General features: G+C 35.0%; 1 protein-coding gene across 36 annotated transcripts in view; it reads left to right on the forward strand.

Annotated features, from left to right (window-relative positions):
- Trpm (transient receptor potential cation channel, subfamily M) overlaps positions 1 to 24,515 on the forward strand; it is a 403,692-nt gene that overhangs the window by 254,964 nt on the left and 124,213 nt on the right. For 7 of the 36 annotated variants that reach the window (XM_073992972.1, XM_073992970.1, XM_073992977.1 and 4 more), the window contains one exon: positions 14,101 to 14,157. The exons of the other annotated variants lie outside the window; for them this stretch is intronic. In XM_073992972.1, coding sequence (XP_073849073.1) covers positions 14,101 to 14,157 — 57 coding nt within the window. The remainder of the gene's footprint in view (positions 1 to 14,100; positions 14,158 to 24,515) is intronic. 36 annotated transcript variants of the gene reach the window in all.

A 24,515-nucleotide genomic window follows, 5' to 3' on the forward strand; every position in this document is an offset into this window, starting at 1 on the left:
TATTAAACAATAATATGCACACTGGAATTTCACAAATTGGTTTCATTGAAGAACAAGGTCTCAAATCCATTGAATATGGTAATATCTATTGAAATTTCTGAATACGATAGAGGATTGCATGCCAAAACTACGTAAATAGTGGATTATATTTCAAATTTGGGTTGTACCAAAGATAGACCTATGTCATCAATTTTATATCAAGATGTTATTTACCTACATATACACCAACAATTTTACAAAATTAAACAAGCAAGGAAAGGATAAAAGTCGAGTGGGGCCGACCACATGATACCGCGATTTCAAATTACGTCACATTTTCCAAATTTTATCAAAATATCTGTTCAATATATGTATATGGGATCAACATCTGAACCGATTTCAATATACACAATTCGGCAAACTTCTTTCTAGTCCGAATTCCTTCACACACTCCAAACGTTTTACCAGTTTTTGATGGTTGGCAATTATATATCTTATGGGTACTTTACACGATATGTATTTTGCATATGAGTTGTCACTTCTCCCATACAAAATGTATATGCAAAGTGACAACTCATATGTAAAAAACATATCGTGTAAAGTACCCATTACTGTATTGGATGTTATGCTTGGATTGTAGTTTTAATGTCCGTAAGGTAGTTGGCCTCGAGTCAGCATTAAGCCATTTCAGACAGTCTGTAATTTCTTGGATATCCGCTTGAAGAACAATGCTATGATACTGCAAATGAAGAGTGATTTCGAATTATGGTTTTTTCAATAAAAAGTTTTAGTCTCGTTATCCCTCTAGCGTCAATCCGTCTGTGTAACAACAGTTTCCAGAAGGCATTTGTAGTAGCTCCTGTCAGGAATTATTGTGTCACATGAGGCAATCAAAATTGCTTTAGACATACGATACAATTTTATCCATTGACTCACCCGAGTTACTTAACATTTGTATGGTATAGTACGTGGTCTTTTTGATACACTCGTCCGTCCCCTTATGTCTTATCTGAATTAATAGTTTATAATTCCCTAGTGGATTGTATAAGCAACATATTCGTAACATACGCATCAGGCTACTGATACGTATGTTCGAATGGGTCTAATTACGCTTTTGTATAGTCAGTGTGTCATCTTAGCATTGAGACCCCATTTACAGCCTCTAGCCATGTTTTTACCAGGAAAAAAACTGGATCATATTAACGAACCAGTTTTTCTACAGGTTAACCAACATCTGTGAATTTTGTTAGCCCTTTTTTGGGCTAACATATAAGTTTCCTACCCAAATTTACTCCCAACTTTACTGCAAATACCGTTTGTCTTGTTCAGGAAAACTGGTTCGTCAATATGATCCAGTTTTTTTCCTGGTAAAAACATATACTTCCGTGGTTTTGCCAGGTTTGCCTACAGTAGTGCGATTCTCTAACACATTTTTTGAGTTACCGACAAAATCGGTAAAATTAAAACGCAAAATAACGAATGAAAAGTTCAAATAAAAGTGGACAACACTCTTGCTATCGGTAGAACTTTTCGATTCCTTTTTATTCATCGCTATCTTACCGAAAAACATCGGTAATTACCGAAATTATAAGCACCCTTCTGCAGTTTGGATTCCCTCCCCTCAGAAGTAGTATAACCTCATTGTTTAAAGACCACAGTTGGCTATTTATGCTAAAAACCCATAGGAGATGTGATAAGACCTCCCTATAATGTGTCGCGGCCACCTAGAAATTACCGAAGAATTGGATAAGGGATTCGGTTCTTTCGTTATTGAAAGCACCCACGATGTATACAGTCTATACATTTCTTTGTTAAAGGTGGCCTCGATATGGTGTACAACGTGGTTTCCACTGACCTATTAATTTTCCTAAAGGAACGATGATATGTTTCTGGATGATTTGGCCAATGTTGTCTTATGGTAATATTTTTTCGAATTTAGATAAAGTTTCGGTATGGCAATATGAGCGCAAAGCACGTAAAAAACCTTCCGCAACTGTTTTGCTCGACACCAGTTAAATGCTTTGTGTCGGATAGTTTTGAAATATTTACAATAAGTAGTCATTGGGATCCCGATTGAGAAACCCATACCTTGTGATGGAAGACACAAGATCCACAAGTAACCATCGACCAATATGACATTTTAAACCCTCAGCTTTATATCATTTAAAAGGTTATGTTATGTTTGGATAGTTTCAGACTCGTAGGGAATAACCAATTTTCACAACGTAGATCAAGTTCGATCATTCCCTATAATAAGATATATTCTAGTTTTTTAGTTATCTCATAGTTTTTACATGTTACAAGCTTAAGAACAAGCTAAAAAATCTGTTAAATAAATTAAGAAAATATGATTATATGTACTCGTAAAGCCAGTGTTATATCAGTAATTGGAATTAGGGATTGATAAATCAATCTTCGATTGAATTGAATATTTTTAAGAATGCCACCCACTTTTGACAACAACACGTATCAAAAAACATCTAAAATCAACCGAGAAGTCCTTTTATGTCGACTTCGGACCTGTAGTGATATTTTTTGCAGTAAGTTAGCTATAAAAGTAAAGTAGTCGTTATACCCTACCGTCGACTTTTATTTACATTTTTCATTCATACCTTTTCGTTTAAATTTGACGAATTTTGTCAGTAACTAAAAGAAGGGTTGCAGAATTCTACTATAAAAAATATAATTCTTTCACAAACATCGCATATTAGCTCAGTCATATGGGACCGACTGTGTATCTCCGAGTTCGAACGGCGTATCTTAAGACACCACTTTTACATGGCTGAAATAGTCAGGAAATGTCTCCAACATTACTCTGAGAATTCCAGTATTGGAAGGAAAGGAGGGTGAACAACCGATGTTTAATTTATTTAAAATCGAATTTCGACTTTTCATTTAGATCGAAATGTTGTTACGATATCATAACAACATTTTTCCAATAATATTTCTTAGATTTGTTCTCCTCGTTTACAAAAACTCGTTACAAACACTTTTGACATCAAGAGAAGAATAAGGTCTGAATTCGACTCCTGGGTAATCTTACCAAACAAAACTTGCTTTAAGATTTATTCTCATTAGCAATAATGTTGGCTTGCCCTTATCCGTCATATTCCTTTGACTTTGTTTTAAAACTAGATAGGGGAATGAATTGAAGTGCATTTAAAAATGAAAATAATAAAATAATGAATACATTTAGTATTCATCGTTTACTCGAAATCATCAAGGATATATTTTTATAGCATTTTGCATTTTTATTCGCCATTGGATTTCAATTTATTCAATTCGAACGAATTTGTTCAAATTAAATACAATCTAAAGACGTTTTCAAGAAGAAATGAAAAGCATCCATAATTCCGATTTATGCTTGAGTGGTTTATTTGTGGTGGTATTTCTTTATTGCAAATGCTCTGTGTCTGCTTAATCATTTCCTTAATAAAAATCTTTTAGTTTTATATTTACGTACAAAATATAAGTGTATACCGAAGATGGAAATAGAAATTTAAAAAATATATTTTCATTAAAGTAATAGTTTCGCTTAAACTTTATTATTTACTAGCAAAGTGCCCGCTACTTCGTATGCGGAAAGGATATAAAAAACAATAATATAAAATGGAAATGGCGAACACTGAACATTTTATTGTACTTATAGCAATTTTAATCAATATTTATTGTTTAATATTTTAGTACTGTTCGTACCGCTTCAGTTCGATTTTCAAAAGATCAGCCTTACAATCCTACACTCCAACAGAAATCTCAATTCCACATATCAGTATTGTAGCTAGGTCTATCCGTTGACCCAAATCGAAATTATACCAAATTTAGTGATTTTCGTATACATAAGTACGAGTTTCCAAAACTACCTCAATCCTACACTTCAAGATTTATCTCAGTTACGAATTTAAGGTTTCCAGCTCTATTGTTCCACAACATCCCATACGGGACAAGGGAGACTTCTCTCATATCAATGAGTGCACCCCGATTCATATTTAGCTCAATGATATGGGACCTACTGTTTATCGCCGAGTCCGAACGGCGTGTCTTAAGACACCACTTATGGAGAAGTTTTTCAAGGCTGAAATACTCAGGAAATGTCGCCAACATTACTGAGGGGTATTTTGCCACCGTTGAAAAATGTTTGATGTTGCTTGGCCGGGGAATTGAACCCCCGACCTTCTGCGTGCAAGGCGGGCGTGGCACCCAGCTCTATTCGTTCACCCAAATCCAAACTGTACCAAATTTAGTATTTTTCTTACCCGTAAGATTCTGCAAAACTAACTCCATCTTATACCCCAACAGCAAGTTTAATTCTAAATTTCATTATTCCAGCTCTGTTCGTTCACCCAAATCCAAATTTGGTACTTTTTGTACGAATTTTCAAAACTACTTCCATTTTACACTCCAAATGTAGCCTACGAAGTCCTAATTTCCCAATTATCTCAATCCCATACTCTAACATCAATGTTAATTCGAAATTTTAGGGCTACAGCTCTATCTGTTCACCCTAAATTCAAATTGTACAAAATTTAGTACCACTTAGTACTTTTCGTAACCTTAAGTACGAATTTTCAAAACAACTCCATTCTACAATCCAACAGTAGCCATTCTTATAATCCAGCAGCAAGTTTTATTCCCAATTTCACAAATTCAGCTCTATCCGATGACCCAAATCTTAATTGTACCAAATTTATTACTTTTCGTAACCCATAAGTACGAATTTCCAAATTATCTCCATCCCATACTACAACATCAATCTTAATTCAAAATTTCAAGATTCCAGCTCTATCCGTTCGCCTAAATCATAGTTGTACCAAATTTAGTATCATTTAGTACATTTCGTACCCATAAGCACGAATTTTCAAAACAAACTTCCATTCTACTCTCCAATAGTAAGTAGCCTTAGTACAAAATTTCAGGATTCCAGCTCTATCCGTTCGCCCAAATCGTATTTGTACCAAATTTGGTACCATTTAGTACTATTCGTACCCATAAGTACGAATTTTCAAATCTGCTTCCATACTACGCTCCAACTGCAGCTTTAATTCAAAAATTTCAGGATTCCAGCTGTATCCGCTCAACCTCAATCCAAGTTGTACAAAATGTAGTACAATTTAGTACTTGTTGTACCCATAAGTACGAATTTTCAAAACTGCTTCCATTCTACTCTCTAACAGCAGCCTTAATTCAAATTACAGGATTCCAGTTCTATCCGTTCGCCTATATCATATTTGTACCAAATTTAGTACTTTTCGTACCCACATGTACGAATTTTACAAATTATTTCCATTCTACTCTCTAACAGCAGCCTTAATTCAAATTTCAGGATTCCCGCTCTATCCGTTCGCCCAAATCGTAAATGTACCATATTTAGTACCCTTTAGTACTTTTTGTACCTATAAGTACGAATTTTTAAAACTACCTCCATTCTACCCTCCAACTGTAGCATTAATTCAAAATTTCAGGATTCCACCTCTATCCATTCAATTTAAATCTAAATTGTACCAAATTTAGTATCATTTAGTACTTTTCGTAGCCATAAGTACGAATTTTCAAAACTACTTCCATTTTACTCTCCAACAGTAGCCTTAGTTCCAAATTTTATGATTCCAGCTCTATCCGTTCGTCCAAATCATAATTGTACCAAATTTAGTACCATTTAGTACTTTTCGTACCCATAAGTACGAATTTTCAAAACTACTTCCATTTTACTCTCCAACAGTAGCCTTAGTTCAAAATTTCAGGATTCCAGCTCTATCCGTTCGCCCAAATCATAATTGTACCAAATTTAGTACCATTTAGTACTTTTCGTACACATGAGTACACTTTTCCTAACCCACCTCCTTATGTCAACCGTACCTTTTAACCTTGATTCTCACACCAAATTTCAATCTTTAATCTTTATCCGTTCACAAAATACGAATTGGTACCAAATTTAGTACACTTTAGTACTTTTCGTACACTTATAGTTCGAATTTCCAAAAACCCTTTAGCACATCTTTCCTACACTCCATCAGTGACCTTCATTCCAAATTGCAAAGTTCTAGCTGCACCGGTTCGCCAAATACAAACGGTCCCATATTTAGTACCGTTTAGTACTTTTCGTACCCTTCCAGTTCGAATTTCCAAAAACCCAGCCTTATCTGACCCCTTCGGACCAAGAGTGATCCACACCCAAAATTTCAGGATTCTAGCTTCAGCCGTTTCGTCTGGGCGTTGATGAATCAATCAGTCAGTCAGTGAGTCAATCACTTTACTCTTTTATTAATATAGATTTAAGCAAACATTACATTGTTTGCTTAACTATTACTACAATATCTGGCCAGTAAAAAAATAATGTCGCTTTTTCCAGAATTTTCTTACAGCCAATAATTCCCTACGAGAAGGGTTTCTACTTCCTAAAACCCGAAGAGCAAGGTTGCAAAAAAGCAACTGGGAAATATTAATAATTATAAAATGTCTAATTTTTTGTATTCCTTTATTTATTCCGCTTGGGAAGATAGGGCTTCAACAAGAGAATTCCATTTTAAATTATCGTTACAAATACGTTCTAAATTTTCGAAATTTGTATTTTACGCGGGACCGTTCTTCGCCAGGTGTTTCTTGGTCGTCCAGGGCATCTGCTACCTTGAGGGTTCCATTCAAGAGCAATTCTAGCTATACTATAATGTGGCTTCCGTAGCGTACATGACGGATTTTTTGCGGCAACCCCCTAAATGTTTTAGTTTTGTTAGATTTTAATATTGCCCAATTTTGAGTACAACTGGAGTACAATTGGCCCCAGTGGCACGTGTTAACATATTCCGATTGTACTCAAACTTTGGCAATCTTAAAACCTAACAAAATTAAACAATTTAGGGGGTGCCGAATAAAAAAATCCGATATCGAGTGTTTTTCCCTTTGAGTTAAAACCAGTCTAGTCTCTTAGCGCGTTTCCGACGTCATCTCTCTTCTGACTATTTTTCAATTTTGATACATTAAAGCATTTTGGTATATTCTTCTGCCTTTTCTTGTATATTCTCCTCAGCTTGATTTTTACAGTCGCAACCACTAGCTCGTGGTCGCTATCGATATCCTCTGGTTGCGTGCACGTCAATTCAATTTAATTTTTTGTGTAACCATGTGCTGAGGTCTATGGATATCCTGAAATGTCCTGAATGAAATGCTGAAATGTTTGGCAGAATACAATAAATCGTTCTCCATTGTTGTTTCTTTCTCCCAATCCGTGTTTTCCCATAATTTCAGGTATGCCATGATTATTAAACCAATTTTTGCATTAAAGTCCCCTGTCAGTAGAAGTATGTCACGCTACCTTATGGATAGTGGCAGGTAACTGGCTGTAAAATTGGTCCTTAATTTTTCTTCTGCATCCTCAGCAGGTGCATAACATTGTACGAACGTTCCATTGTTCTATACTTATCCGTTTTCGTTTGCTAAATATCGTCATCGTTCCGGTTGATTAAATTTGTGGTCCTCTTGTACCAGTTTCAGTAATCGGTTTATGATTCAGATAGATGATTGGTTCATGTTATCCTATGATGGTACTGGGGCTGTCGGCTCGCAGGAGACTAATGTCTCTATATGCATGGTATTGTTTATTTTAGGGGCGCCAAATTCTCGCCTCGTCGAACCAGGGATCTTAGGCACTCGGACATTTACTCCGAAACTCTCCCCCTTGCTACGTTGAGCTGTCCGTGGCTGCTTATTTGATTCGCAGATACCCAGTACATCAACTGGGCGCCCCACTATCCGCAACCTGTGGACGAATCCAGCAGTATTCAGCTATGATTCCCAATTGAACATTCCGTATTAATAAAAGAAGTTTCATTATGCCATTCATCAAATTCTGTACTGACTTGTCTTGGTGATTTTAATTTACCAAACTAAACATGGGTCTCAGGCGACAACATAGTAGATTATGTACCTGTTTCATCAACAGAGCTGTCTACAGACATGTTATCCTTCTGGGAAAATATTTTTGATCAATGTCTCTATCAAATAAATAACATCTATAATTCTAAAGGCAAAATTTTAGACCTAGTGTTTTCTTCAACCTTAAACTCTTCTGTATGTGCAAGTCCTCCATTCTCAGAACCTGAAGATATGTATCATCCTACCCTTATGGTAGCTCTTACACTCAATAATATTTCAAATATTAAAACTTTACCGCAAACTAAGTCAAGTAAACTAACTTTTGGTGGATCATTTGTGAATCTTTGAGTTATTTTGGACAATAAACTGCATTTCAACTTACATATAGAGTCTTGTGTTAATAAAGCCAAGTCATTACTAGGCTTTATTAAACGCTGGTCTAAGGAATTTGACGATCCATACGTGACCAAACGCTTATTCATTAGTCTTTTCCGACCAACATTAGAATACGGTTGTGTACTTTGGAGTCCTTTCTACAAATCTTATTTTGATAAGATAGTTAAATGCTCAGATCTATTCTTTTTTATTTGCCTATTCGTTTTACGAATTTATGGTGATCAATGCAGTTACATAAAATGTATTACAGTATATTCGGTATATATATATATATACATACATGTGTGTTTATAAGTTGTTGATTATTTCAGCAAAAGATTGTCGATTTCTGCATTCGCTGAGTAGAGTTGCAACATCATTTATACCGGTCCATTCCTGAATATTATTTATCCAAAACTTCTCTTTTCTTCCCCTGGACTGTCTTCCCACTATTTTGCATCGGATAATGTTTTGGATTAGTTTGTGTTTGTCAGATCTATATTCATTATTAAACTCTTGCGTGGACAAATTGAATCACAGTTTTTAATAGGCGAAATAAATTTTAGTGTACCTTCACGTAATACTCGAAACTATATACCACTTAAATTAACGTTAGTGAAATCTAATTATGAAAAAAGTAATCCACTCCGATCTTTATGTGATGAATATAACAAGTTATATAATAGGATGTCTTTATCTGAACCTCTGCATGTCATAAAAAACTTTATCTTACGTTCTTAGTATTGTTGCAACAGTTGCCAGGCAATATGTTAGATTAGACCAATTTATTTCTTGATGTTTTTGTCTTTAAAATGTAACTTTGTAACCGGCTGATGTTTTGCTGTAGCTGGTTTTCCCTAGTCTGCTAACCCCCCATATTCCGGAATATGAGGTGTACACGCTTACTACGTTAAGAGGAGGTGGCCCTTTCGGTCGGCAGGGGGAACGATCGAAAAAAATGGCGGAGAATCTCATTTTTGCTAATATTTCCAATTATGTCCCACCAACAAACATAGAGCACTAACCAAGAATATACTTAAATACATATGTACATATGTCACCAGAAATATCGCGGAAGGAACATGGGACTTCTCACATATAAATGAGTGCACCCTCATTGATAATAGCTCAATGATATAGGAGCCACTTTTTATAGCCGAATCCGAACGCCGTGTCTCACGAGAAAACTTTTAAATTGTTGAAATCGCCAACATTACGCTGAAGGTATATTTACCACCGTGGAAAATGTAATGTTATTTGGTTCGGGAATCGAACCTGAACAATGTCATTACCATTGCATAAAACATCTTGCCAACTTATCCATGATGAAGAGTATAAAACAACTTATACTTCGTTACAATCTAATAAAATGTTAAGTGGACATGAAGATATGCGTTGGTGTGAAGAAACATGTTGAACATTTAACAAATTGCAACAATCGCTTGAAAGTAACAACAACTACCACTTCATACGTAATGAAAATAAACACAAAGGAAATTGCGGTGCAATTGTCTATATTAACACTTATCCCACTATCTAAGTGGTTGCTACACGACGCACATGCACATGAAAAAGAATGAATACTGTATATATGAATGTATGAGGGAAAGTTCGATAGGGTGTCCCAATAAACAAATAAAACAGTATTTATTTTGATAGTAAGGATACCACCGCGGAGCAGTGGTAGACATGCCCGCCTTGCAGCTTAAATAAATTCGTGTCATTAATATGAAACTCCTTGCTGTTCTAGGTATTCGTGGGACTAAGATTTGAAAATATATTTTTCAGGCAATGTGATAATGTTTATGTTTATCCAGAAATTCCGTCGTAAAAGGGGCCATTAGGAAACTATATTTCTATATGGCTATTCGTTGATATGGTCCATCTATCGGCCCCGTTCCGGTTTCACGTATTTTGAAGGGTTCTTTATGGGCAGGAAATATCTGCCTACACACAAATTCCTTTTTATTCCTTATAATCTGGGACGCTCTACTGCTCGTACATGAAGTAAATGTCTTAAGCCATCTTGAGAACGTGTGAAAAGTGCATGCTACACAATTGCCACATACTGTGAATTGATGGCTGAGGCGGAACAACGTTTCGTCCTTGGTGGTGTGTAGTTTCATCAAATGGAATTTATTGCCAGACACACAGTAGCAGGATTCACTTATATAAGGTTGAAGAAAAAGAATTCCTTGGTATTATGATAAACTCTGCATGTGTAAGGGTGGCTAAAACTATTCTCGTTTGTTTTACCAAAAATGTAGGAATGTGCATTGCCATACACGTCATAAATCCATTTAGATTTTTTCGTTCTTGTGATTGAAATGTAAAAGGGGAGGATACGTATTTTTTGTGTTTAAATGTTTTTTTAGCGACACCAATAAAGTTTTTCTATTTATTAAATGTTAGTATATGTTTTCCACATATTTTGTTTTAATTTTAAAATTTAATTTTATTTTGAGAATTCATACCATCCGTCATATTTGTAGGGCGTAATCGCCAAAGGACACTAAAACAGTATTTTCCCAAAGTACAATAACTGTCGTTAAACAAAATATTTCTTGTTAGTTATGTTTTCTTCGTTTTAATAAATTAAGAAATATCATAGCCATAATCTCTTGACTTAGTCAATATTTAATTCCTTAAATTAACAACACGGTGTAATTTTTTGAGTCATGAAAAATTAACCATATTCTGACGCCGCAGCGTAATAGAGGTCCTTGTCTTTTTTTTTAATATTCTATTACTGAATGGGATTAATTTTGCATGGCTCAAAAGATTACACATAGTGTTATGACATAGGGGATGAAAGATACCAAACAACGGCCCTGACCAACTTTAACATGACAAAGCCCAGATATATCTTGGTCCCTCTTCCATCTCAAGTGGACACTGACCTCCACGTGGTGTCACCTTGGGAACTGTCTTTAACACCCGTCAAAGGTAGTGAGCTAACATATGCTCTGCGTTTACTTATAGGAAAAAAACACCGTATTATGAAAAAAATAAAGAAAAAGTAATGTTGACGACCCTCTCAAACGTTTAACGGACCATGATCTGAAGTCTGCTCCTGAAAACATTACTCCGGTGAACGAAACAATTGATACAATTCGGATAGAATTAAAATTAAAATTTTCAATCAGTTTTATTTGCTCTCTTGCTCCCAGTGAAGACAAGAACGAGCAGACCAAAGATATATTTTACGAGCGCTTAGAAGAAACATATGACCGTTGTCCTGCCTATGAAATTAAAATAATTCTAGGCGATTTTAATGCCAAAATTGGAAAGGAGAAATTTATACTCCACATTCAAACGTTTGACAATGTAATAAGACTGATAGACTTTGCAGGGCCAAAACATTTGGAAGGTAGCAGTACTAGATTTAAACATCTCGACATTCATAAGGGCACCTGGCTATCGTCAGATCAAAAAACATGAATTCAAATTGAGTACGTTGTGATGGACGGAAGACATTCATCGAGGTTGTGGGATCTATGATCGTTCCGAGGAGCAAACATCGATTAGGATCACCACCTTTTTGCAGCAAGGTACGTACCAAGGTACGGAACCAATTTCCACCATTTATGTTTTTTATTGTATTATAAAATTCCTAATCCATCGTATTCCTGTATGGCAGTATGATCGACCTTGTATTTTTCAAGTGCATCTGCCAGTTCCTGAACTACACCTTTTTTATAAAGAGGTCGAACATTCCAAGTGCGGATTCGCAGATCATGTTTATTAAAACGTTTGCGAGGGTTGTCAACTTTAGAGGGGTTGGCTTTTGTCTTTTATGTTAACGTTCTTATGGGCGAACGCGCGGCACATGTTAGCTCTCTACATTTAACGGGCCGCTTGAGATGAAAGAGGGATCAAAGTATGTCCTGGGTTTTGCCATGTTAAAGCTCCTATGTCACCCATCACGTAAAATTAAGTTGAAGACAGCTCTTGGAAAAGATAGTCCAAAACACTCTTTCGATTTCCTGAAGATGATTAGAGATTCTCATCGAAATATTGGAAAATAAAGAAACACACAAAATCATTACCCGATTTTTATTTAAAAGCCTGTAGCCGAACAATACCAATAATAATAATTAAAATTAAAACATAATTTAAAGAAATAATTTTATCCTATAATATATACATTTGTAAAGTAATTTTCTTAAGAAAATAGTATACCTATTATTGGGTTTTATTATGAAAAATTTTACTTCTTTTCACGAATTTAAAAAAAATGAATTTGTTGCACAGTGTTATTGAAAAATGCTTAAGAAGGAGATTTAGTCAATGTGAATAGTTTTATTGACCGCCAGAGGAGTTTTAAGGAAATCATGAGGAAATATACACAGTGTTATTTAAGCGGATTGGCAGAATAGAATTCAAAATTAACGAAAACTTCAACGGGTCGTATTTTTTTTAAAGTATTTTTTAACTGTCGTATTTTTTAAATTCAACATAATGTCCATTATGGACATCTATGCTGCGTATCTGTATATATTATGAACTTCTGTAGAAAATAATGGTTATTAAACAGAAATTGTAAAAAACTATCTTGTATATTTGGCCCTGACTTGCCAAACAGATTGTTCATATGTAAATACTATAAGATTTCATGAAATTCTATTGTGACTGATCTGTAAATGAAACTTTTACATAACATTTCCTCTCCTCCTTTTGAATGTAAATGATAAATATGTATAAAAATGTAAAATTACGTAAAGTATCATGTAAATATGTTGATAGAAATTTAAGTTATCACATTTCAATCAAATGGTGTAAAAATAAAAGTGAACTGGCCGTTAATGCAAGGTATGAAATTAATTAGTCACTTCGAAAAATCGTTTGAAACCTATCGTCAGTTGGTGGTTCAGTATTCTTTAGATCTATATTCATTCCTCTATGTCGAACTGTCACTCCTTTAAAATGTAATTTCCATCTAAAAGTTATAGTGATGAAATAATCTATAAAATTAAATTTTTTACAATTGATTTTATTTGTTTTAAATAAAGTTTTTCTCTTCCTTTTTTCTTCTTCTTCTATTCTCTATTTATATCTCTAATCTTTAAATTTTTCAAATGTTGGTTTCCTCTTGCACCTATCTTGCGACTATCAATAATAATTTTTGTATTCATTTCATTTTTTTACCCTCTTCCCCACACACACTTCTAATATTCCTCTACTGATTGAGTGGATATACGACTCGTTACAATTTTCCTTCTGTTTTGGTTTGTTTGATAATTATGTGTTTGTTTGGTTTTTCATTTCCATGTAAAATTAAATTTCAATACCAATAAACAACAATCAATGAAATGAACAAAATACACAAACAACAAACAAATTCGCCAAACAATTTTTAATTATTATTAAATCAATATGTGAACAACTAACAAAACAACAACAACCAATGTTTATTCATTAAAACGAATGATTTATTTGTCCTCATAACAACAACATTGCCCTTTTTGAATTCGTGGGTGCGTATACGTGCTATGTATGTACGGATGCCAATGTGTCTGTGTTTGTGATCGATCGATCGCACACAACGTTACATGAAAACAAAACCTTACCCTCCAAACCCTGAATGTTAAATATTATATATCCCGGCCCAAACCAAAAATTTTATACGATTAAAAATCCGCTTGGATATCTACTACTATCGTATTTATCTAATGTTCGTATCTTTTTGCTCTCACAAACACACGCATGAACACATTACTACATCCAAATAACACAACGTACATACCAACCAATCCATTTGAAATGTACTTGGCACCAACATTATTACACCACCATCAACACCCAACCACCGCCACCATGTTCATCGTGCCATCCACAATTTCCAAAAACTGTCCTGTCAACACAATATGACACGATTAGATTCCATGGGGACTAAAAAAAATCTGTTGGGGACTGATAAATATAACTGTACCCAGGGTAAGCTATTTAAATGAATTCCATCTGTTATGTTTTATTCGTATTTATATTTTGAAATGTTTTTGTTTCATATTTTGTTTTTGTGTTGATTGTTTCATTGTTGTTTTATTTATTTTTGTGTCTACTCTTTATTTAACAATTGATTCATTTTTATGTTTGCCGTGTGCTTCACTCTCTAATAACAAACAAGTCATACGACCTCTTTTAGCTTAATTCGTATAAATGTTAACTCTTATTAACAGTACTCTAAATATTCAGATTATATTGAATTCTTGTAAATGTATTATTTAAACAATGTTTGAAATAACAGAATTATGCATTTGAATGGTCATTTAATGGTCCCATGTTAAAAGTAAAATTGGCATTAAATTCTGCTATCGATGGGCAATTAAAAGCCTTGGCTACAACTCACAAAGATAAAATATATATCACAATATTCTGATAGGAAAATATAAAGTGTGATCCAAAAATCAAATTGAAAGGGGAATGTTTATTATTATTTGAAAGATATCAGATTATGTCCAACAAATATTGTCCGAGGATACGTCTCAGAGGGTCCATCCGTTGAGTCCAATTTTCGATGACTCGTTTGAGTATTTCGACTGGTAACTGGCGAATGGCACGTCTGATGTTTTCCCCCAATACCGGAATCGAAGCTGCTTTGTCCGCATACACTTATGACTTTACATATTCCCACAGGAAAAAGTCTAACGGTGTGATAAGATACGATCTTGGTGGCCAATCGACTGGCGCAAAACGCGAAGTGTTCATTCAGTAAATCCATTGAATGATGCTATGTGTGTGAAGTGGTGCCGTTTTGTTGAAAACAAATTCCACCGATATTATGAGCTTCAATTTCAGACAACAAATAGTCGGTTATCACGGCCTAATAACGGTCGCCATTGACGATGAAGTCCTAACCGGCATAAAGGGGTCCGACGTTTCCACCGACCCACAAACCGTTATTTTTTCTGGATGAAGTGACATCTCTTGATTCTCTTTGTGGCAGTTTTACTTCTTTACATACCTATAAAGCCAGAAATGTGCCTCATCACTGAACAAAATTAAGCTCGAAACACACTCCCCACATAACGCCAATTGTCGTAATAATGTTGAACGATTTGTAAACGTTGTGGAGACGTAAGCGTTTCCATGATAAAATGTCAAACAGTACTAAACAAAAATAACATGAACATATGACACGACTCACGCGTGATCTGCCAAACAAAGGCTGTTGAAAAAAGTACCTCTTGTTGGATCAGCCGTTATATTATGACACTTTTTTTGATTGGCGAAGACCTTATTGAGAATTTAGAGGATAAAAAACTGAATTCAAAAAATTTATATATTGATCGATGCTTTGAAAAAAACAACAATGACGCCCCACGTAAGCTCTTTAAAGGGTTTTGCAACATTTTCCTCCTGAAGTGGATGTAAATTAATATTTTGTACTCTCAATAGGTAGAAAACCTCCATGTCGTCGCAGGTGGCTCTTTGTATATAACCTTTTCCAACAGGATGTTGGAAAGATCACACGAAAGGCTACCTCCTTGTTCGAATTCACGTTTGGCACTAAACCGTTCGGACTGAAAACTTAGTAGCAGTTCATACCATCATACAAAGCCGAATTGGCTTTGCAGGACTACAAAATTCAGACATGGCTTGAAATATCTTTGAACGTGTAGCGCTGTCGAAGGTTGTTTTAAACAGCGATCTGCATCTCTTAGGTCTTTGAATTTGTAAGGATTTGCCGCATTGGTATGACCCAATTGTTTCCTTGACCATAGGGTTTATTCGTTCACACAATATTGCGGACACAATCGTATAGCTAACAAGTAAAAAAGTGCCAGTGCCAGCCCTCAGCCAATGTGAAGTGAAACTTTCACCTACGGACAGATCGAATGTATTTAAGGTCTCTTCAAAATTTTGTGGCTCTTTTTGGACATTTGAACTTGCCGACAAAATGTGGATTAGGAATTAATTGCATTAAAACACAAATGTTGAATTTTTGTGGGGGAGGTACCATTATGGAGGACCGATATTGGCCATTTTAGAAGTTAAACTAAATTTTGACAAAATATTAAGAGATCCAAAGTTTGGACCAAATTGGTTGCCCCATTCATGTGATATCGCCTAGCATTTTAGTGACATTTTTAAATATTGGAGAGAAGTTCAGGAAGTTGTGGAACGGTATTGCCCCATGAAACTAAGTTTGGATATAACATGACGGTTCGAGAGTTATCGTGCTCTCCGACCGCCACATATGGTGACATAGGGGTTTTTTACACATTTCTGGCTGTTTTCCGAAGAAAAATGGAGGTAGCGAATGCAAATCGCTTCAACAAAAATCAAAGTGATTCGAGAGCAGGTCTTAATGTGAATTTAGCCGAAATTTTGTGTGGGTGGTACCCGAAGGAGTGGACAAACCTCAACCTCGAACCTGATCTATATCTGGTAGATATATTAGGATGTGCAAAGTATGGATTTCATCGGTCACACCCTTCAAGAGTTATCGTCCGCACAATTTTTCCGAAGATTTTTGAACTTTTGTGGGGGAGGTACCTGAAGAAGTGGACCGATATAGCCCATCTTCGAACTTGAACTAAGTTTGGGCAAAATATTTCGAAAGCCAAATATTGGACTGAATCGGTTAATCCATTCGAGAGTTATCGTGCGAACCAGCCAGACAGACAGACGGACGGACATTGCTCAATCGACTCCAAATTGTCTAAAACACATTTCGTCCAAACATACTTAGGGTCTAAAACCATTATTTCGATGAGGCACATTTTTCCCGTATGAAAGTGTATATACCCTCGTTAGCATAAATGCTGAGGGTATAAAAAGGGATTAGATTTATGCCTCTAACATTTTAGCACACAATATCTCCTTCATTGTTGACGAAAAAATGCTCTTCATCGGCTCCTGCTGATATACTATTCTTCAGCTGGTTTATTCCTGCCTTTACTTTACCCTTCTTGGGCGGTATACACACAATACAATATTCTGGGATTGGATCTGTGGTATCTTCGCCATTTCGTTCTTATTTCTTCTCATTTCTTATCCTTTTCCCCGATACCTCACTCGTGCCCCACGCGTTGGTTCTGACCATACAATGGGTTCCTTCGTGGATACCTCTGGTATCTAAGAATGGATTTTGAGCTCATATGTTTTCGGAACGGGCAGTGCTTTCATTAAGCAATTAGTAACGTTGTGGGCAATATATTAGTAACGTTGTGGGCAATATTTTAATAGTTCGAACGACTTTCAATCAAAATAGTCTTGTTGTTGTAGTTCCTGATTAACCTTATTTATTGCATCATGATCCACAGTCTAGGTGGTTCAGACGAAATGCTAACCGATTTGCAAACACACACACACAAACAGACGAATGAATGTAAACAACAAATGGGACAGAGGTAATAAATAAGAGAGAGTAGAAGGGGTTACAAAGAATGACGTCACAATGTAGAAATATTATTAGACAAAAACAATAACAAAATAAACATGGAAAATAGTGATACAGCAGTTGTTGTTGTAAATTTGATTTAAATAAAGTAAATACTTAATAAAAATTTACGCTCCAATTTAAGTTCTACAAAAATAGTGGAAATTCATGTAAAATAACTTAAATACAACAGTTACTTCCGTAACACTATTTTGGCTAGACTTGGACTCCAGGTACATTTTGTGAACTTAATGCTCCCGTTCCTAAATCGTTTTCCAGAAGTAATATCTTCTGTGTATATAATTTTATCCTAAAACACTCTGAACGCTTACGATAGATATTTAGGGGATTCCAAAAGGGTTCAATGACTAAGATTTCTCAAAGCGAAAGAATTATTCTGACGTGCTAGTTCTAATCGGCCAATAGAAAAAATAAATAAAATAGTATTTGTTTATATCATTGTGACGGTGCTCTTGAAGCAACTTTAAATGGAAGGTGCTTACACATGGGAAGTTTTTGCGGATTCTGAAACTACAATGTTCATAGATGAGAAAAATCAAATAAAAACGAAAAAATCGCCGAAGCGGTTTTTAATTAATTCGCGATTCAAGTTGACATTTTTAGGGGGTTTTTAGGTTTCCACGATTTTGCTTGGAAACCGCAAGTCCTATCGAAATGGGACTAAAGAAAATGGTGTAGCTATGAAAATTCTCTACAAGATTGGCCCGTATGATAATTTCATAGGTTTTACCGCTAATGAGATATAGAAGTTGAATGCATTGACTATATCGCATTACTATAAAACAATGTCATGACTGCAATTTCCCAACTTAAACTTATATATCTCAAAAATGGTACAACTTAGGAAAAATTTACGAAAACTAATCTTGTAAACAAGTGAGAAAAGGCTATAGTCGGTACGAGGCCGACTATGTGATACCTTACCCCACTACCTCTGTGCATTATCTTCTCACTCGAAAACATTTCTTTTAGGGAGATACGAAAGTTTTCACCTATCTGGCCAAATGACTTAATGCGAACTGAACTAAAATAATTAATATTTTTTAATTTTATATTTGACTACTATCGACATCACCATCATCAATATACCTCTATCTCTGTGAGAAAATTTCGTGATGATCCGATCAAAATTCCGACCTGTAGTGTGATTGCAGAAAAAGTGGAAAAAAGTGATGTATTACCGACTATTGCGATATCTCTATTATTTTCTACTTTCTCAGTCAGGCTTTGCTTTTAGATGGTCCCCAACCAAAGGTGTGATATCCGTCATTATTATTAAAATCGCCAAAATTAAAAGTTGGGTTTTAATTGCGACTATTGTGATATCTTGGTTGTTTGATCATCTACGGGAACCTACTTTACATCATTAGAAAGGTGATATTTTCTACATTCGTTGTCAGATTGTACTTTTGGTATACCCCATACAGAAACTGAGATATTCGCTTTGGAAGAAAACGTTGTCTTTTTATCCACATATGTGTTTTTCCTATTCCGATCGGATAGATCATCACGCCTAAATATTATCCGATCTTCCCCTCCGGGACCCGCATCAACATCCTAAATTTCGTGACGATCCTATCAAAATTGCGACCTGTAGCGTGATTACAAGGTTTAGATGGACAGACGGACAGAGGGACGGACGGACACACACAGCCAGATCGACTCGGCTCGTCGAGACATTCATTTTGGTATATATAAGTATGGGTCTACGACCATTATTTTGATGCGTTACAAAATTTTTGACCAAAACCAACTTTTAATACCCTCCCCACATAGTGGTGTAGGGTATACAAATTTTAACAGCTAAAAGATTCTCTCTAGTTCCATTTTGAAAAACCTAACTTTGAAAACCTAACTAAAAGGCTAAAAATGTGACCTGAACATCTATATATCTCAAAAATGGTAAACCCTATGAACAAATCATAAAGCTCAATCCTCTAGAGAATTTTTACAGCTACAACATTTTCTTAAGACCCATTTCGATAAGACTTGCGGTTTCCAAGCAAAAAAAACCTAAAATAAACCTTAAATGTGAATTTTGACCGCGATTTATTTAAAAATACCTCCAGCGATTTTTTCTTGTTTTTGGATTTTTCTCACCTATGAACATTGCTGTTTCAGAATTCACAAAAACTTCCCTGGTGTAAGCGGTTTTCACTTAAAGTTAGTTAAGGCGCACCATGTATGAACTTGTTTTATGAGGTAGCGATACAGTCAATGCATTGTCCCAATTTCAACTTCTATATCTCATTAGCGGTAAAACCTATGAAATTATCATAAGGGTCAAACTTGTACAGAATTTTCATAGCTACAACATATTCGATAGGACTTAAGGTTTCCGAGCAAAATCTTGAAAATTTTTTGATTTTCTCATCTATGAATCCGCAAAAACTTCCCAGGTGTAAGCACCTTCCATTTAAAGTTGCTTCAATGACAAAATGTCTTGTTTCCATGAATGTAGAATGTTTCCAATGAACAAATGCTAAAACCCGCAGTTATTATTTCGTAATTTGAACAAACTTTTATTGCAATAAAGAAACACCTGCTTTGCGCTTTTACCCGCAAACAGGCTGCCGTGTAACAAGAAACTCCCTTAAATGAATGCTTGTTTCCTCAGAATTATAATTTGTTCCATATAATTAATATTCATGATTATTTTGATACATTTTGTAGTTCGTTCGATAAATATACAACTCTATGGTACAGGATATATTGTCATTCTATTTTTTCTTGGCACGATGGGGATAACATATGTATGTATGCCCGTCGTTGCCAAGAAACATTAAAGCATAAAATTGTAACACGATTTTTATTTCTTCTAAACCTTCATGAAGCCCGAAATTTAGTGGTTACCTTACTGAATGTATAGTAGTGTCGTTGTATTAGTATCATTCCCCTTAATATATAAATATAAGTAATTTGTAAAAACTCTTAACTCATTACTTTCAAAGTTTTTATAGAAAGGGCTCTTAATCACGTTTTCTAAATGGTAAGTTACTTTTAAACAACTTCCCGTTTAGTGTAATTTCCCATTACGTTTTGTCTATACCTCCTGGAAAGAAAGCACCTCAAATACATAAATATTCATGATTTATTAATCCCTTACATCAGGACAGGCATATACAAAACTTTTTTCTCAATTGGACGCTTATGAACAACAAATTTTGTTTTTCGTAATGGGACATTTTAGTATGGGACTATTAAATTTGATAGCCTTTAAACTTTTAACTATGAATATGAACATAAATTCTTAATTATTTATTTAAACTTAAAAAATCTTTTTTGCTTTTTTTTACTTTTTTAACAGAAATTATTTATTTTGCCATATTTTGTTTGTATTTTTGTTTTGCTTCCATTCTGTTAGTTTGTTATTATTTAGTGTTCTCTTGTAATTGTTTAAATAATTGCCAATATACCCAATGTCTCTTTATATATTATCCTGCTCAGCCCTTTTAATGTACCTGCTTTATCCATATAACTATTCTGTCTCTATGTAGATAACCTTTAGGTTATTACCTCTGCTAAGAAGTTGGGAACAGAACATTATTTCCATTTTAAATAAATTTAAACTTTATGTACATAATAATTGTTCTTAAATGTTTCCCTTTTCACCTCAAAATATGTTACAGCATTGTGATTGATATTGCTTAGAAATAACATTATTTTCCCTCTGGCGTAAAAAAAATTTAAGCATGATACCCTCGTTCATAGATTTAGTTGAACAAGGAGAATGTTTAAAAGTGTTAAAACATGTAATTAGATGATTGTTTTAACAATTTTGTAAAACGAAGATTAACATACAATAATTAGAAGTCTGACACATTTAGTCTATACTTTTAGTAAACTCAGCACAAATTATGTTTTTATACCCTCCACCATAGTATGGAGGGTATATTAAGTTTGTTTTTCCGTTTGTAACGCATTGAAATACTCATTTGCGACCCTATAAAGTATATATATTCTTGATCAGGGTAAAATTCTAAGTCGATCTGAGCACGTCCGTCCGTCCGTCCGTCCGTCCGTCTGTGGTAATCACTCTAGCATCCACAAAAATGGAGATAGGACGCTGAAATTTTGGGAAAATGCGTCTTTTGTTTGCAGGCAGGTCAAGTTCGATGATGGGCTATATCGGTCCACGTTTTGGTATAGCCCCCATATAACGGTACCCCCCGATTTACGGTATTTTGACGTTTTTAGCTACATTTTCAGACCGATTTGGCTATAATTTGACATTTAGGGTTCTTAAGTATCAATAAACTTATATAACAAAAGTTGTGGACATAGGTCCACGTTTTGGTATAGCCCCCATAGAACGGTACCCCCCGATTTGCGGTATTTTGACGTTTTTAGCTACATTTTTAGACCGATTTAGCTATAATTTGACATTTAGGGTTCTTAAGTATCAATAAACTTATATAACAAAAGTTGTGGACATAGGTCCACGTTTTGGTATAGCCCCCATATAACGGTACCCCCCGATATACGGTATTTTGACGTTTTTAGCTACATTATCAGACCGATGTAGCTATAATTTGACATTTAGGGTTCTTAAGTGTTAATAAACTTATATATTAGAAGTTGTCGACATAGGTCCACGTTTTGCTATAGCCCCCATATAACGGTACCCCCCGATTTGCGGTATTTTGACGTTTTTAGCTACATTTTCAGACCGATGTAGCTATAATTTGACATTTAGGGTTCTTAAGTATCAATAAACTTATATAACAAAAGTTGTGGACATAGGTCCACGTTTTGGTATAGCCCCCATATAACGGTACCCCCCGATTTACGGTATTTTGACGTTTTTAGCTACATTTTCAGACCGATGAAGCTATAATTTGACATTTAGGGTTCTTAAGTATCAATAAACTAATATAACAAAAGTTGTGGACATAGGTCCACGTTTTGGTATAGCCCCCATATAACGGTACCCCCCGATTTACGGTATTTTGACGTTTTTAGCTACATTTTCAGACCGATGAAGCAATAATTTGACATTTGAAGTTCTTAAATATCAATAAACTTATGTGACAAAACTTGTGGACATAGGTCCACGTTTTGGTATAGCCCCCATATAACGGTACCCCCCGATTTACGGTATTTTGACGTTTTTAGCTACATTTTCAGACCGATATAGCTATAATTTGATATTTAGGATTCTTAAGTGTAACTAAACTTATATAACAAAAGTTGTGGACCTAGGTCCACGTTTTGGTATAGCCCCCATATAACGGTACCCCCGATTTACCGCATTTTGACGTTTTTATCTACATTTTCAGACCGATTTAGCTATCAATTGACATTTAGGGTTCTTAAATGTCTATAAACTTATATAACTAGTAGACATAGGTCCATGTTTTGGAATAGCCCCCATATAACGTTACCGCCCGATTTCAGGTATTTTGAGAATTTTACCAACAAGTTTTAACCAAATTATCTGTAATTTCAACATTTGACATTTGAAATTTTTATTGGTCACCACACCTCTCCACCAAAAATTGTCAAGAAAGCCCCCATGTAACGGTACCTCCCGATTTTTAGTAATTTGACGATTTTAGCTACAATATTAAACCGAACTAGCAGTAATTTGACATTTGAAGTTCTTAGTGGTCACAACACCTCTCCATCAAAATTGTCAACATAGGTCCATGTTCGGATATAGCTCCCATGTAACGGTACCTCCCAATTTTCAGTAATTTGGCAATTTTAGCTACAGTTTTTAACAGAACTAACTGTAATTTGACATTTGAAGGTTGTAGTGGTCACCACACATCTGCATCAACAATTTTCAACATAGCCCCAATATAACGATACTTCCCAATTTTCGGTACTTTGAGGATTTTACTTAAAATGTTTAACCGTACGTAGGTCCATGTTTTTGTATAGCCCCAAAACAAACCTCCCGATTTTCCGTACCTTAGCTTTATTTGTTTGACGAACTTTCTGTAATTTGAAATTTAAAAGTCAACAAAAATTCTGCAACAAAAATTGTTCATTTAAGTTCATATTTTCGTATAGCCCAGATACCTCCGAACTAGCTGTTAATGACATTTGAAGTTCCCACGTTATGTACCGATTTTCGATATTTTGAGGATTCTAGCTAAATTTTTTAACCGAATTAGGAGTTATTTGACATTAAAGGCTCTTATCAAAAACTGTCAACATAGGCCCATGTTTTATTATAACCCCTATATAACAGTACCTCCCAATTTCTAGCCCACCAAAAATTGTCAACAGTTAGATATAGGCACCATAAAAAAGGCCTCCCGAATGAAGCATTTTATGTACATTATCTGACATTTTAACGTACTCACTTAAAGCTGGGGACAGGAATGAATATTTTATGGTGGAGGGTATGAAAAGTTCGGCCCGGCCGAACTTAACGCTTTTTTACTTGTTTTGTAATAGTTTAGTGATTTTTTATATACGCGTCAAATTGCGATGTATACACATAACTCCAAAAAAAGGAAAAGTATATGTGTTATGGGACAAAAATAATATAAAATCAAAAAATGAAATAGTGCTACCATCCCATAGATAATTAATTGGACTATATCGGTCCAGTTATTCGGGTACCTCCCACATACAATTTAAAAATTTTCTGGAAGTGTAGTTTAAGACATTCTGATTTTTGCCACAGGTTGATTTTTTAAAATAGTCTGGCTTAATCCCATTGTTGTTTTAATATTTAAAACAACTAATTTATTAGTGGAGAAACTTTGGCATTGTTCGCCAAGGGGTAAGGCAGGGAAGACTAGTTCGATCCTCACAGGATCTCACCAGTTCCCTTGTTTTTTGTTTGTGGATCAACAAATACATTATACACCTAAAATACATTATACACCTAAAATGCAATGATTCCAAGTAATCTTAACTCAAGCATTTCCAA

This window comes from Musca autumnalis, unplaced genomic scaffold (genome assembly GCF_047663935.1).
Source record: "Musca autumnalis isolate F117 unplaced genomic scaffold, ASM4766393v1 scaffold_5, whole genome shotgun sequence".
NCBI classification, from domain to species: Eukaryota; Metazoa; Arthropoda; class Insecta; order Diptera; family Muscidae; genus Musca; species Musca autumnalis.